The sequence below is a fragment of the Prionailurus bengalensis genome, chromosome E1 (assembly GCF_016509475.1).
Source record: "Prionailurus bengalensis isolate Pbe53 chromosome E1, Fcat_Pben_1.1_paternal_pri, whole genome shotgun sequence".
Classification (NCBI taxonomy): Eukaryota; Metazoa; Chordata; class Mammalia; order Carnivora; family Felidae; genus Prionailurus; species Prionailurus bengalensis.
The window spans coordinates 3,655,573-3,671,954 of NC_057347.1; the positions used below are offsets into that span (position 1 = coordinate 3,655,573).

The following is a 16,382-nucleotide window of genomic DNA, read 5'->3' on the forward strand; positions in this document are numbered from 1 at the left end:
TTCCTTGGGGGAAATTTTAATCACCGGGAGGCACTCAGGTGGACAGCCCCGTGCCCGTTGTGGAGAAGGTCTCAGCTCTGCGTTGAAGGGCAGTGGTTATGTACTGTGATGCCAGTTTCTTTCTGCATTTCGTGAAGGAAAGTTGTGTCCCCTGCAGAGGCAGTTGGGAGCGGGGGCCTCCGTCATCTTACCATTTGCCTCCTCTCCCGCTTGATGTGGGAAGGTGCAAGAGCCCCGTGTGGCCTCTCGTGGCTCAGGGTGAGATGTCCGGAAGCCACAGGGTCCTGGGAACCTGCAGATTATCCTCTGGGGCCCTGCCACTCCGGTTAAGTGGCGTGGACACACCCGGTGGTCCTGTCTCGTTATTTCGAGCACTGTGGCTGGCCTCGGTGGCTCTGTCTTCCCTCTGAGCCTTGGACAGCAGCTGCCTCCAGGTTTGGTGGGACCCTGGGAGAAGAGCCCAAGGAAGAGGACAAATGTAAGAACCTATTCTGCCCAGAAGGACGCCTGCGGATCCTGCCAGGGAAACGTGACAGGCAGGCAGAGGTGGGACAAGGTGTCTCCTGACTGCAGGAGAAGACAAGGCTTCAGGGATCCTGCCTCCTGATTGGGGAGGAAAGACAACCGCGAAGAAGATCCCTTCCCTGATTGGTGAACAAGAGGAATGTGACCTGAAAGGTCCCACCTTTTCATCGGTGAGAAAAGGCATCTCTCGGAAGTTCCTGATCTTTCCCCTTCCCCCTCCACGGAGGGGCTGAATCTTTGAATCCTCTGTTCCCCCTTGGGACGTTTCCCACCAGACTGAGACCCTGAGCTCTTGGGGGGAACCGGCTGCAGGAGGTCAGACGCCGGCAGGGGACTGTGTACCCTTGAGGTGTTCAGACGGGAGTCTCTCTGTCCCTCCCCAACTCCCACCCCACGGAGTCTGTCCACCGTCTTGTCTTTGCAGGGCGGGACGGTTTAAGGAAATGGTCCCAGCATTTTGCTCTGTGATGGGTTGCTCTCAGAGGCTGCTGAAGTCTCCCAAGTCCTGGAGATGTGCAGCCTGGCCAGGCCCCGGCCTCCCGGGGCTCACCTTGGGGAGCCCCGTCACGGCCTCACGTTCTGTGCTCTTTCACTCTGTTTTGGAAGCATTGCACTGGGGTGGGGGTGGGGGGCACTGGGACAACTGACAGAGGCTCTTGACTCCAATCAACAGTTGACCTGAGGGTGCTTGGGAATGGCCACTGGGGCCCTCTTTACCCCTGACTTCCCAGGGCCTGGGAGGAGCCCCAGGCAGGGGGCTGAGGCCACCCAGGCACTGCTGATGATTGGCTGGCTCTCGACCTTGATCGGTTGGAGCAGGGCTGGACCCAGACAAGAACAGCTTGGAGCGAGGGCATTAGATTCCAAACGTTATTATGCAGTCGTCCCATTTGGGAAGTTACATAGCAACAAATTCGTTGGGTTCTTTCTCCCCTCCCCTGGTTTAGAACCAAGCCCGGGGCTGGCTGGCCGGGCTGGTGCATACAAAGGGCTGTAATAAACATGCCCAGGGAACAGGCGGCTGCACTCTGGGCTATTCAGTGCAATTTCACAGCACTGGGAAGGCCTCATTATGGCGTGGGCTGTTGTCCTATACAAAGTCAGATGAGATGAATTTCTCCCTTTTCTCCGCAGAATGGTTTGTGAAAGATACTCTCATCCTGGAATCTGTCAAAAGATAGGCGGTTTTGTTTATCGTTTGTCTTCTTTATGGACTTGGGGGCTCTTTTCTCTTTGGGGCCGGCAGAGAAGACGCCGCCTTTTAACCATGCCAGCCGTGTCTCCATTTAAACGATATTAATTTATCATCTTCCCGAACCATCTGTGACGGATAAAGACGTTCCGGGAGTCTCCCGCGAACCGAGTCGCGAAGAGAATTAAGAAATTAACCGCTGCATCTAGCGCCCCCGCACAAAAGGGCTTGAGTCTCACGTCGCTGAGCAGCAGGGTTTCTTTCGCTGGATGCGCTGCCCCCTTCAAAGCCGCGGTCAGCGTGGGCCGGTGCAGGTCACCAAGAAGGTGTCCGGGTCCTTGGAATATGCGGGCCGTCATGGGGCAGCGCGCGTGGTCCTCGCCGCTGCCCCCCCCCCCCCGTTTCTTCCCTCAGCTCTGCGAGAGCCTGGGGAGGAAGTGGGCTCCCCGAGCCACCCCCTTTGGCTCCCTGACCATGAGTGCGGCTCCCCTGGTCTTTCCTACCCTCGGTTCTCGACCATCACTCCAGGGCACCCTCAGTAGATTTCTCTCTAACTTGTTCTCACCCTTGGTTGCTATTTGGAATCACCTGGAGATTTGAAAATGCTGACGCCTGAGTCCTACCCACCCCGCCCCGGGGGGATTCTGGTTTATTTAACGAGTCAGATGAGACCTGAGCGCTGGGGGATAGGAGTGAGGTGGGGAGTTGGGGGGCTGTGCTGGCGTTGAGAAAGGAGGCGCTCACAGGGATCCCCAGGATTTATTCTTTTGAGAGGAGAGATTTATCAGTGAATTCAAGTGTTTTTTTTATGGCCCTCTTGATGAAAACTGGGTGGGAGGGGGTTGTGTTTAAAATTTAAAGAAAAAGAAAAAATTAAATTTTGCCGGGCAAGGTTTGGAGCTTAGCTGGTGCGTGCTATGGTGCTTGTGTCCAGAGGAAGGCATTGGATCAGCTGGTTATCACAGCTAGATTGTGTGTGTGCACACGCGCGTGTGAGATTGGGTCATTTGAGGGTTTAGTCACAGCACAGCTAGGAGCCTGGGACCCCATAGTCCTTCCTGACTCTAAGGTGGTGTCCATCCAGCCTACAAAAGCCTAATAGCCTTGGGAGCGCCCTTTCTTTCTGTGGGTCCCTTGTGACCTTTCCTTTTCCTGTCCGTTATGCCGGGACCGCAGGGGAAAGGATGGTTGTCTCAGGCAGGAAGGCACTCGGCGGCCACAGCAGCGCCCAGCTTAGAGGACAGAGACCACCGCACGAGGGGGTGGGTGCTATCAGGGTGCTATTATGGCCCAGCACCCATGGAGAGAGAGAAAATCCCCCATGGAAGAGCCAGCTCCGACTGTGGCCGCTGTGGGCGCATCCTCTCCCTGTTCCCGGGGGAACGTGGAGGTCAGAAATCCCGGTCTCTGGCTTTGGCTCCGGGTTCAAAGCCTGCAGCGGCAGGCAAGTCATGTGACCTCCCTAGACCTCAGTATCCTTCTCTGTGAAATCGCGTCCAGATTTATGATCTCTGAGTCCCAGCCAACTTCCACATTCTGCATCCCGCGTGCTCTTTTTAAATGTTCAAAATTTTACGGGTTCCCCCCCCCCCAACCCCATAACAATGGGACAGTGTCCTGTGTCAGTGAAGTTTGCGGCCCGGGAACTTGGAAAAGCTGGCGGAGCCAGGAAATCGGGTGCAGGTGGTTGGGTCCCAGGGTCTTTACAAGTGAAGAGAGGCCTGGCTTCCGGGACCGGCCCACACAGTGCCCTGCGGGGCCTTCCAGGCTCTACTCTGTGTCTCATTCCCTGGCACCCCGGGTGTCAGCCACCTCCTCTCTGAAGCCCACCCATCCTGGACATTCCTGGGGAGTCCCCAGAGGCCCTGCTCTTGAGCAGAAAAGCTCAAACTTTGATATCTGAGCTTCCCCAGTTGATGGAGAGCATTTTGCTTGGGGGTATCGAGGAAACCAGATGATGTAGAGGAGGTCCCGGCACAAGGCCTGTGCTCCGTACCTGTTAGCCGTTAGGCGACGGGGTTGTGGGGGGGTGGAGATGAATAACTAGGGGTCCCTGCCCCCGCCAGCACGCACACAGAGCAGAGAACCTCAGGTTGCCTTAGTGTGTTCAGTGAGTGGAACGGCCCCTCTCACGGGAAGGGCTCGGCCCGGGTGTGGACTCGGAGGCCGATTCCCACAGGACTGGGCAGGGCCCCGGGGGTTTGCCCCAATGCCGTTGCACACTCTCCATCAAGGATTGACACGCCTTGGGAGCAAAAATGACAAATGAGTTGAACGGCAGAGATGGGTGCCGGGCAGCTGCTTGCGGAGAGGTGGAGACGGGCCGCATGTGTGCCCAAGTACATCTCAGGGCTACTAAGGAAGGCCTGGCAGCCTCTTGGGGGCTCCTGACTGGCCTGGGGCTGGGAGGGGGATGCCAGGCCCCAGCTGGCCCCCACTACCCCACTGCACAGGACCCAGGCCCTCCGGCGCCTCCCCACTCTGCTGTCCAGCCCCTGGCCACCTGCCCTGAGCCTGTGCGCGCGCACACACACACACACACACACACACACACACACAGACACACACACACACCCTCAGCCTCTCTCTGGGAACCATCTGTAGGACCCGTGCCTTCCGCCTCGGCTGTAAATCAGGTGCAGGAAGGCTATGGTTAACTAGATCACGGAGGGTCAAATAACCCAGCTCGGGATTACAGGGCTCTGCTCCCCTTTCGCTTCCTGCTGTCTGCACCTTGATCCGAAGGTGGCAGGGGAAAGGCGAGGTAGTGCGACTTGAAACATTTATTCTTTTGTGCCTTGTTAGCAACTGCTGGGAGAAAGGAAAACACAGCTAGGGAGGAGGTGGACGCAGACAGCTGAGATGCACTTTGTGGATGTAAATTATCCTCGCTCCCTCATGAGCATGGAGAATTTAGGAGTGGGGGGTGTTCCACATTGGGGTTGCTGATGATCTAGGATGTGAGGGGATTATCTTTCCTGCTGCCCCCCGCTGGGGCCGGGATTTGGCCCAAGTTTGTGCACTGATTGAGCAAGTATTTACTGAACACCTGCTACATGCAGAAGCCAGGGTAGTTACAGAGGTGACTGAGGCAGACACATTCCCTTGGAGCTCACTTTCTGGAGGGAGGTTGATGGCAAGCAAATGAGAAAAAGTAAGTAGCGGATTATTATAGATTGTGGTGAGTCACATGGAGGAAATACACAGGGTGGAAAGAAAGTGAGCCAAGGCAGAGGGCAGGGCCAGCTCCTGGGAGCATGGACGGGAGATGGGCCCCATTCCAAGAGCAGTGGAAGCCACGAGGTGGAGCAGTCAGGAGAGGAGAGAGACTTGAGTGATATGTCTGGCTTAGCTTTTAAAATGTTCCTTGTGCCACAGATGAGAGGAAATGTTTGCAAATCACAGATCCGACAAAGGACGAGATTCACCATATGTAAAGAACTTCCAAAATGCAACAGTAAGAAAACAGACCATTCAGTTAGAAATGGGCAAAATACTTGAACAGGTACTTAACAGAGATGCGCAGATGGTAATTAAATACGTGAACCCTCATAGTCATTAAGGAGATACAGAGTAAAACCTTGAGACACCACCACATACCTGTTAGAACATCAAAAATAAGAAATACTGACAATTCCAAGCATTGGCGAGGCTGTGTAATGACTGGAACTCATACACCACTGGTGGGAACTCAAAATGGCACAGCCACTCTGCAAAACATTTTGGCAGTTTCATACAAAATTATAGGTCTCCCGTAAACCCCTGTAATCCACACCGTGGAATACTATGCAGCAATGAAAATGAATGGGCTTTTGATCGACACAGCAGCACAAACACAGCTCAGGTGCATTTGGCTGAGTAAAGGACGCCGGTACCAAAGGCTACATGCCATACATCTATACATTGTACGTACTGTATGGTCCCAGAATACAATGTTCTGAAAAGGCAAAGCTATAGGGACAGAACAGATCTGTTGTTGCCAGGAGTTGGGATGGGGGGCTGACCACAGAGGAACAAGAGTGGCTTCTTGGGAGAGTTGGAATGTTCTGTATCCTGATTGGGTGATAGTGATGGTAGGAAGCTGCTTCCATAGGACTCTCTGACACTGTGTCTTTGGACCTCCCTGTTCCCCATCTCCCATTCCTCACAGCCCTGAACTCACTTGGTCACCTGTTGTCCTTGGGTCAGCACACACTCCTCCTCCTGCCCGGCCTCCCTGAGCCCCACCTCGCCGGTCTCCCACCTTGTACCAGGTCCCCTCCGTTCTGGAACACCCCATCAGCCCTAGCCAGCTTTCACATTTCTCTTTTTGGTGGCCAGTCCTCACCTTGTTTTGGGGAATGGAGAAAAAGCAGGTTCTTGGATACCCCTTAGCGCCTGAAATTGTCCTCTCCCAGCACCACCTCTGGGTGAGGGGCTTCCCACCAGGCTTCCCCCACAAGGCCTGACACACATACAAGAGACGTGGGCACGCTTTGGATCTGAACCTGATTTTCTGACGATGCTGGCCTTTTCTGTCTTCCTGTGCTACCGTCACCTGCACTGAGCGTGCTCCAGTCCTCCTCCCCCTTCTCCTGGTCCTCCTGTCCTCCCACTTCCTCCCTCCTCTCCCTCCTCCCCTTCCTCCTCCTCTTTCCTATTCCTCCTTCAGCTTTCCCCTCCCCCCTCCTCCCCTTCCTCATCTCTCTCCCCCCATCCTCCTCTCTTCTCAACCCTCTTCCCTCCTCCTCCTTCCTCTTCCTTCCTCCCTCTCCCTCCTCCCTACCTGATCTCCCACAGCAGCTGGAGCTCACCCTGGCCCACATGGAGGGCCCTGCCTGCTTCTGCCTTCGTTGTGGATGGCATCCAGGCACACAGACCAGTCTCATCAACGCAGAGGAGAGTGTTTCACCCCCACCCAGCACCACAGGCACACACGGCCCTTGGGGGAGCAGCCACATTCACTGACAGCATGAGCCAGGACCCCCAGGCTGCTTGTCTGCCTTCTCTCGAGGCCAGCAATAGGCCTGGGAAGGCGCGGGGCTTAAACAGTAGACGTTTATTCCCCATAGGCCTGGAGGCTGGAAGTGTGAGGTGAAGGAGCCTCTTCTGGGGCCTCTCTCTGTGGCTTACACACGGCCACCTTCACCCCCTGCCTTCACACGGTCTTACCTCTGTGTGTGTCTGTGTCCTCATCTCTTCTCAGAGGGACATCAGTCACATCGGTGATCTCATTTTACCCTACTCACGTCTCTCCAAAGACGGTCACGCTCTGAGGTACCTGGGGTTAGGAACGTGGATGCTGGGGGGACACAGTTGAGCCTGTGCGTGAGCTCAGGTCCAAAGCTGTCCTTCCCGACTGGCCGGAAGCCCGGGTGGCGGCCGCGATGACCTCTGAAGCCGGGGTCAGCGCTGTGGTCGTTCCCTCTCACCCCTTCTGCCTGGAGAAGCTTCAGAGGGTCCGGGTGCCGAGCCAGCTCACCTGTCCTCTGCAAGCATGCCCCCTGGAGGGCCCCCTGGGGCCAGGTCTGCGGGAAAAGGAACCAGATCCCCTGATAGGAGCCCAGGATGGATTTATAAAAGCCACGGTGTGAGCCGCGGTGGAGGCGGCCGGCCTCAGACGTGCGCCCCGTCCTGATGCTGGCTGTGGGCCCTCAGGGACCCGGGACAGAGCACATCAGAAGGTGCTGGGAGAGGCAGAGCTCGGGACAGGCGGCCCGGGGTCGGGACGGTCTGCCTTTCGGGTCAGCCTTGCCAGGGCACCCAGAAACGCCTGGTGAGCTTCTCTTAGCCGACAGACCGAATCTCCGCGAGATCCCGGCGCAGCTCAGCGGGCGACAGTGTCGGGGCAGGATGGTCAGAGGGTGTGGACGGAAGGCCGGGTGCACTGGGCGCCGTCCTCTGGGCCAGGACCGCAGTGACGGCGGGGGTGCCGGCTGGGTCCTTGGAGCCGTGGAGACAAGCAGTACACTGTTAAGTTGGAAGTGACTTTAGTGGCCGTGCAGACCTCCGTCCTTACAGATGAGCCCCTTGTGGTCCAGAGGGGGCGAGGCACTAACCCAGAGTCACACAGCAGTACTGGCAGGAACAGGCCCGGACCTGGGCCTCCTGAGGCTCATGTGAAAGCGCCTGTGTGCCCCGAGCTGCTGGCCCTGACTGATGGCCTTGGGCAGAGACGGCCCGGGCTCCCCTCTGCACCGGGAGGCACTCCAGCCCGCCGAGTGCGTGAGAAACCTAATCCTCCCGCCTTCTCAGGGCCCTGGGCTTCCGTCTGGTCTCACCTTCCTCTTTGTGGAAAAACCTCGGGTACATTGTTTCCCATGACCAGGTGCTGCCTGGCCCATGCAGACAGGGTGACCTGCCATGGAGGGGATTGACCTCCTCGAAAAAGTGGCTGACTTCCAGGGAAACTGGAGTCACCAGATGGGCTCCCAGGGGCGGAACGCGCCCTGCCCCAGGCCCCGTTCTCGGAAGAATTAGGGAAGCTCTGTCCTCGTCCCCTCCCCGGACCCCTCGCAAAAGGAAAGACCTCCGCTCTCTTCACTTCTGCATCTCCCACCCACCCCCACCCCACACCCCTGCTCAGCCCCGCCCCACCCCTCCACTGCCCTGCCCGCTGTGGTGCCCCTTGAGCCAGTGCGTGTGAGTTTGTAGGAGTCTGTGTGTGTTTGTAGCTGTGGGGTCTAAGTGTGTGTGCACGTGAGTTTGTAGAAATCTGGGTGTGTGTGTGGCCGTGCTTCAGGGTTGAGGGGACACGGCAAGCTCCCTTTGGTTTTCTCTCCCCAGGGGCCAGGGCCTGGAGCCTCCTTTGTGGGCTCAGACTCCCTCCCTCAGACGTTGCTAGCGGATTGTCTTGTCCCGGGCTACAGAGGAAGCCACTGTGGGGCACTGTCACCTGTCACTTCTTCTCACACCTTGAAGCTCACCCTTCTTTGCACGGAGGGGAGAACTTGGGCTTTCTCTGTCTGTGGGTTTTGGGGGAAGGTCCTTACTTTGGGGCTGTTGTGCTTGGACTTGAGAATGAGCTCCGGGCGAGGCTGCTAGGATTGCACTTGGCCGCCTGTAACCGCAATCCTGCCAAGTCTTGGTCTCAACAGGTAAGCAGGTCTTTCTCCTTGTAGAACAGGAACTCCGGAGGGGGCTGTCCGGAGACGCTGAGGCCCTCCGCGATCAGGCCCCGTCTGCCTCCCTTCCCCTGTGGTTTTCCGGGCCAGCGCGCAGTCCCCTCCTCTGTGGCCGTGCCGATTCCACAGGCTGGCGTGAGGAGCCGAGGGGACGGCGTGTGAGAGCTTGTGGGTGCGCTCAGGTGTTCACAGGTATCCGGGCGGTGGCGCTGAGCTGGAGGAATGCTGGTCCCACTGCCCTAGAAGGGACCCGAGCAAGCCTTCTGAGGCCCCCACGTTTTGGGACCTCGGTGGCGTCTCTTCCTGGAATAGCGGTTTTCACGGAAGCACAGCCAGCCTGCTGCCTCTGTCGGACCAGGTGAAAGGGGCCAGTGGCTCAAAGTGTTGGCAGAGTCGGGGCAGGTAGATTGGAAACCCAGCAGGAGGCAGCCCCTTTCTCTGATCCAAGGACGGGCCTGCCCTCACTGAGGATGGCCCTCGGCCCCGACCGCTGTCAGCCGGTGCCTGGCTCCCGGCCAGGCGGCCGACAGGTCACCAGCCGCGAGGGGCAGCAAAGACTAGAGGTGGGCAGGGGGTGAGGTGAGGTGAGGACTGTTGCCGCCTTCCTGATGCACCCCCCACCCCCACCCCTGGCCCAGATTCTGCTCTGGACAGCTCCTGCCTCGGGAGAGGCGCCCCGTGCCCACGGTGGCTCGGCTCTGGCCCTTCAGTGCCCGAGCAACCTTTGGTGACCTCCTTGCAGCCAAGTGCCGGGATCCAGAAGTTACTGGCACGCAGCTGTGTTCCGTCAGCACGGAGGGGAGGAAGTTTGGCAGGAATCTTTGCATTACCAGCAAGCTTGCAAGGCAGGCCACCGGAGGTCAGCTGGCATGAGCCTCGGGAGGCCACACCCACCCGGTGCCTGTGCCCCCATCAGGCTCGGGACGGTGTGGGGGTGGGGCCGTGCTGGGGCCCTCAGCTTCCACGTGGCCGTCTTAGAGATGCTGCTCGTGCTCGGTCACCCTTCCCGCCGCAGGAGGGGACTGAAGGGCCCAGGGAGAGGCCAGAGGTTTGCTCCAGCCATCTCCCCCTCACAGCACAAGCCCCAGCTTGTGTCAGGCTGAGTCCTTTCTTACTAAGGAAGAGGGGACAAAGGAAGACAAGACCAACAGGGAATGAACATGAACATAGGGCTGATTTAAGAAGACCTGCTCCTAGCGGGGATGTTACTGCTGTATACACGGGAGAGATTGGGACGGTTCCATTTTGCTCCCGTGGATCCTTCAATGAGAGAAAGCCACCGACAACCTCCCCCGCCACCCCGCACCCCAGGCTGCCCACATGACAGCCAGGGCCTCCCTTCCCTGGAGGGGACCCTCTGCTCGCCCTTATTTTCTTGGATGTCTCTTTCCCCATTTGGGGCAGAAACACCAGCTTCCTGCAGACAGCTCCCCTCCCCCCCTACCTCCTAACCCATCACGTTCAGCCAGGGACTCAGGTGGCCCCCCCACCCCCCGTTGTCTCTGCTGTCTGACCTGCCCAGTGGGGCCTCCACCTCCCAGCAAGGCCGCTCCCTTTCTGCGAGGCCCCGGGATGTTTCTTCCCCTCTCCAGTCTTGGCACATCCAGTCAGGGTGTTTAGGTGACCCCTGTGTCCCTTCCTGGTGCGACAGCTTATGGGTTGTGCCATCCAGAAGCCTGGGTCTCGGGCCACCTGGCTGCCAGTCAAGGCGGGCACAGCAGCCTGGAGAGTCCCACCCCAGACCTGGCCAGCCCCACGGCTGTGTCGGGCCACCAACTCCATTCCTCCCACCTGGAGGGTAGGGAAGGACACCTGGGGGCCGGGAGCTGGCTGGGGGTGGAGGAGTGAGGGGCACAGACTCACCCGCTGAGATTCTGAACTCTCCCACCTGTGGTCAGCCTGTGGGCTTGGCCTTTGCCAAAACATCCTCGAGCTCGGGCCAGCCTTCCTCTCGGGGCTCTGGAGGGGCTCCCCTGCTTTGCTTCCCTGCTGCTGAAACAGCCTTTCAAGGTGGTCCATTTTGAGGGGCGCCTGGGTCGCTCAATCGGTTGAGCGTCCGACTTCAGCTCAGGTCATGACCTCGTGGTCCAGGAGCCCCGCGTCGGGCTCTGTGCTGACAGCTCGGAGCCTGGAGCCTGCTTCGGATTCTGTGTCTCCTCCTCTCTCTGCCCCTCACCTGCTCACGCTCTGTCTCTGTCTCAAAAAATGAATAAAACATTAAAAAAAAAAAAAAAGGTGGTCCATTTTGATTTTCATTGCCCATTTCCAGGTAGGCAGGTGGCCAGTTCTCAGAGCCTCTGGAGTGTGTGTGTGTGTGTGTGTGTGTGTGTGTGTGTGTGTGGGTTTGGCCCGCTCTTCGTCCGGGATGGGATTCAAAGGGGAGCCCCAAGGGAGGGGCTGGCCACTGCCCGCCCTCTGACCCTCCTGTCCTGTGTCCTCCGCAGCCTGTGATTGCCACCCCGTGGGTGCTGCTGGCAAGACCTGCAACCAGACCACCGGCCAGTGTCCCTGCAAGGACGGCGTGACCGGCATTACCTGCAACCGTTGTGCCAAAGGCTACCAGCAGAGCCGCTCCCCCATCGCCCCCTGCATAAGTACGTGCGAGCCTCCTCCCCTCCCCCCCCCCGCCCCTGGCTGCGTGGGAGGGAAACCCTTCCTCAACCCTGACTGCTGACGTCCAGCGGGTTGAGCGCTGATGGACGTGGGGTCTCTGTGTTCGATGCGCTGTACTCGGTGGGACCCCATACGAGCCTCCCCCACCCCCCCGCCATACCTGTGGGGTTCTTGCAGAAGCAGCTGGGAGCTCAGCAGAGCCAGTCTGCTGTTTTCCGTCCTGACAGTGACTGAGTCTCCTGCCCCCAGAGGAAAGCGAGCCCCTTTCCACCACCCAGGGCCTGTTCCTGTATTCTGCCTTGGCGCTGGACCTGGGGTGGCTTTGTCCCGGGGGTCGCCGTTGTGGCTGCTGCGGGGTTCTAGTTTCCCCCCTGCCCTGGCAGGTTCACAAGGGACTGGCACTACAGGTTCCCATGCATGACCCTCCCGCCCCGGGGCCATGATGGATGACAGCACCCCTTAGTGTCTTGGGGGCCCCTCGGCCCAGCTGTTAACTCCTCAGTCGCTGAAACCAGGGGAAGGGATGAGCAAGACGGCAGGGGTCACTCAGCAGTGGTCCCGGCTCAGAAGGGGCTTACTGTTCTGCCACTGGTAGGATGATACCAGGTGTCATGATGGAGACTTAGCCTTGGCTGGACGTCCAGCCTGGCTGGGAGCCGGCCCCCGGCCTTGGCCTTCTCGACTCCTTGTGCAAGGCCAACTTAACCCAGAAGGGAGAGCAGAAAAATATCGGGTCCCGGCTAAGCAGGCCGACCCGAGGGATGAGGTCTGTTTCTCCAGAGCAGGGGTGAGCCCACTCTGGCCCTGGGGATTTGACCCGTCACCTGTTTTAGTGTGGCTCGATGTTTTCTTTTGATAATTTGTTAATGCTTGAAGGCAAAGTCAGAAGACTAATGTTTTATGACGTGTGGAATGATAGGCAATGAAAAGTGAAGTGTCCATCAAGTTTTATGGGGACACGGCCACGCCCACTGGTTTATCTGCTTGTCTGTGGCTGCTTTGAGCTGTAGGATAACTGAGTAGCTGCAGTGGAGACCGGACGACCTGCGGAGCCCCGAATGTATCTACTGGCTGGCTCTTTGCAGGAGAGTCCATTGACCCGGGATGTTCCCAGGGGTCCGGTAACAGCTGATAACCCGGACCCCGGCCTTCGGGAAATTGAGCTCAGTATCCATCCAGGGGAGAAATGGTTTTCACGACTACATATAGCTGTCAGAGTCTTAGTATTGGCAAAAACCCTTCTCCTCCATCTGTCCAAAAAGCTGCAAAGTGAACCTTTGTAGAACGCTGGGGGGAACCCAGGGCTGCCACGGGGAGGTGGGGCTGGGGGTTGAGCTCAGAAATGGCTGGAAACATCATTTCAAAGCCTTTGAAATGGAGCTGATGGTCCACGGTCCGGGGACAGAAAGAGACAGAAACCTCGGGAAGCGGAACCCTCACTTTCCGACCCACTCTGTGCCTTCTCTCCCTTCCCCTCACAAAGGGCGGGCCGATGCTGGGCCCAGGCATTCCCACGGGATTCCCGTGTGTTCCTGCGGCCGCCCGCTGGCTACAGACGCCCAGACAGTGTTCCCTGGGGGCTGGTGCCTGACTTGTCGCAGGTCTGGGAGCCGGGCCCTCTGCACATGGCCCAGTACTGGCCCAGGCACTGGGGTTGGGGAGCCCCCATTGCTGGACGTACGTGGGCCATCGATGTTCCCTCCGGAAACTCTGCTGGGACCGCGTAGCTCATGAGGGCCAAGAGAAAAGTCCCCCGAGAGCAGGATCTGACTCCGAATTGAGAGCTGGGTCCCCTGCCCATTCCTTCTGAAGGTGACTCTCGGGCAGGCCCCCAGGCCTGAGTGTTCCATCTCGACCCACCAAGCCTCAGGCCCCAGCTGATCCAGAGTCTTGAGGTTGAGGGAGGTCTTGCCCCCAACAGTCAGCTGGTGGCCAGAGTCTGGGGGATTCGTGGAGACCTTTGTGACCCTTCTGTTCACCAGGGGAGGCCAGTCCCTCCCCTCAGGGACCGTTGGTCTGTGGTTTCCCCCCTGGAGACTGGCTGAACCTCCTCCCCTTTCCTGGGCACAGGGCGGAGTCAGGAGCTAGTATGAAAGAATTGCCATTCGAGGTACAAAGGGAGCGACCCCCGGAAAGCGCATGCGTCTCTGAGGCCCTTGGATCTTCCGTGGCCGGTCTGTTCTGGCCACGGAGAAAATGCCTTAGTTTGTGAGCCTGCGGGAGCCCGGGCCAGGGGCACAGATCCCCCCGCCCCGGCCCTTCACGTGCCTCCCCGAAGGAGAACAAGGCCACATTCCGGGCACCCATATCAGCTTCGTCCTCCTCCCTGGCCCTCCTCTTCTGGAGTGGGGAAGGGAGGAGGGCCCAGGGAGGAGTCTGTGCTGTGCTCGTCTTTTTCTAAGGCCAAAAGTAACATCTTCTCACCTGGTTTTCTCTTCCTCCCATCCCGAACCCCACAGAGATCCCCGTGGCACCCCCGACCACCGCAGCCAGCAGCGTGGAGGAACCGGAAGGTAGGCGTGTCCTGCTTCGCCGTGGGGAGGGGAGGGGAGGGGGCTGCCACAGGCCTCAGAATCACCATCGGGGCGCCGCTGGGTGTGAGGGGTACCCCTGGGCTGGATCGAGGAGGATGGAAACACAGGGCATTTTCCCGTGATGCTCCCCCCAAGATTAAAGGGAGGGGGGCTTCCTGGTGCCTGTGAACCAGCTTCTCGCCCAGGCCTGAGGCCCTCAGAGCTGCACCCCACCTGCCGGTCCCAGGGTCACAAGCTGCCTGCAGGCCCAGCTGGGGCTGCAGAGAAGGAAGGAGGTGGGGGTGGGGCTGGAAAAGGCACCTCGAGCACAGGACTCAGGGGGACTGGGAACCCAGACCGGAAGAAGGTCACACCCTCACTGTCCCTCCCCTCCGCCCGGAATCGGGCATTCTCTCCGCCGGGAAGCTCGGCCCCGAGCTGCGGCAGAGTGGGCAGCCCACGGAAATCACAGCTCCTTTCACACCACGTGAGAGGCGGTGCAGATGTCACATGTCGTCTGTTGCCTCGACATGACGGAAGTGACAGAACCCGCTGCCAGATCGTGATTTGTAACCATTACTAAAGAAGCCCGTCTGTTCCGTCACTGTACCGTAAAGCTGGGTCTTTGTAAAATATTCGGGTAAGCGTATTTCAGTACGATCAGTCTCCTTTGGAGTTCTGGGTATTTTGTGTTTGCATTTAGAAATATTGCTGTTGAGGGGTGCCTAGGTGGCTCCGTCAGTTAAGGGTCTGACTTCGGCTCAGGTCGTGATCTCCCGGTTCATGGGTTTGAGCCCCGCGTCGGGCTCTGTGCTGACAGCTCAGAGCCTGGAGCCTGCTTCAGATTCCGTGTTTCCCTCACTCTCTGCCCCCTTCCCCCCCGCCCCGCCCCCAGCGCTCTGTCTCTCTCTCAACAATAAACATTAAAAAAATTAGAAATATTGCTGCAAGAAAGGGTCCCCAGGAGTCACCAGTCCCTGGTCCGGGTAGGAGTTACACAGCCCTGGCTTTGGGCTCATAGCCTGGCTGGAGGGGGTGCCAGGTGGGGACCAGCCACTCTGGTCAACAGCCCTCAAATCGGAAAGGATAGAGGAACATTCTAGAAAGTGCCTGTGGCCACACTCCACCGAAAACCAAAAAGATCTCAGTCTTGAGTTGCCGGATAGTCTTCAGTCCCCTTTGGTTGAGCTGCAGGGGACACTTCCAGGAGAAACAGTAATGGGAAAGCGTTGAGGGGAGGTAGCATGACCTGGGAGGTGGGATGAGGCTCTTTCTGTAAAAACATAATGCGGGGCGCCCGGGGGGCTCAGTCGGTTGAGCGTCCGACTTCGGCTCAGGTCATGATCTCACGGTTCGTGGGTTCGAGCCCCGCATCGGGCTTGCCGCTGTCAGATTGCAAGCGCAGAACCCGCTTCGCACGCCCTGTTCCCTTCTCTCTGCTCCTCCCCTGCTGGCGCTCTCCCCAAAATAAAGAAAACATAAAAAAATAAGTAAAAACATAACGTAAAGGCACCTCCCAATTAGTCTAGCTCTGGGGGAGAGCAGTTTTGCAGCCAAAAGATGCTTACATTTAATGGAGTCTTGATTCTTGCTTCCTCCATGTGACATTGGTCACAGGAGAAGTCACCTGGGCAAGCTCCTGGGGGCTTTGGACACGGCTCATCCAAGGGCAAGGTGGGTGGTGACCTCCCTCCCTCTCTCTCTCTCTCTCTCTCTCTCTCTCTTTCTCTCTGTCTCGCCTCCCTTTTTCTGGTGCTTGCAGCTTGACTTTACGCCTCATGCAGTGTGGTTTGAGGCTTTTTTTTTCCTTCCCAATCAGAAATGGGGGGGGGGGGGGGAGGAGGGGGCGGAAATAGAAGGAAAAAACAAATTGTGAGATTCCTGCCCAGGCTGCAAGAAGCTGGTATAAAACAGGCGACCATCGGGGCGCCTGGGTGGCTCAGTTGGTTAAGCATCTGACTTCGGCTCCGATCACGATCTTGTGGTTTGTGAGTTCGAGCCCCGTATCGGGCTCTGCACTGACAGTGCGGAGCCTGCTTGGGATTCTCTCTCTCTCAAAAAGAAATAAATAAACTTAAAAAAAGCATGCAATCATCTCTGCTCCACAGGTAAACGATTCCTGAGCAAGTACTTAGAAACACCTGCAGCATCCGCCTTTGCAAAGCCTGCATTTAGCATTTCTTTTGATTTCCTTATTGTGTATTTCCTTTCTTCTCCCCGCACCTTTAAAAGCATGATTTAAATGGAAGCAGGCATTCCACGCCTTTGCAGAGCGCTTTCCTCGTGGAGGGGTTAAGTGGGCAGGTGTGACGCCCACAGCTTTGGCCAGACCCTTTCTGACCTTGTTGTGCCCCGGGCGACCGGCATCTCCCGTGCTTCCTGCAGACCCGAGGCCATTCCCAGGCCCTGAGCGCCGGACCCTGGAGCCGGCCACCG

General features: G+C 58.1%; 1 protein-coding gene across 1 annotated transcript in view; it reads left to right on the plus strand.

The window, feature by feature from the left end:
• The window catches only part of NTN1 (netrin 1), a 175,398-nt gene that overhangs the window by 109,333 nt on the left and 49,683 nt on the right, over positions 1–16,382 (plus strand). The window contains exons 4-5 of the mRNA XM_043583104.1: positions 11,265–11,414; positions 13,893–13,946. Coding sequence (XP_043439039.1) covers positions 11,265–11,414; positions 13,893–13,946 — 204 coding nt within the window. The remainder of the gene's footprint in view (positions 1–11,264; positions 11,415–13,892; positions 13,947–16,382) is intronic.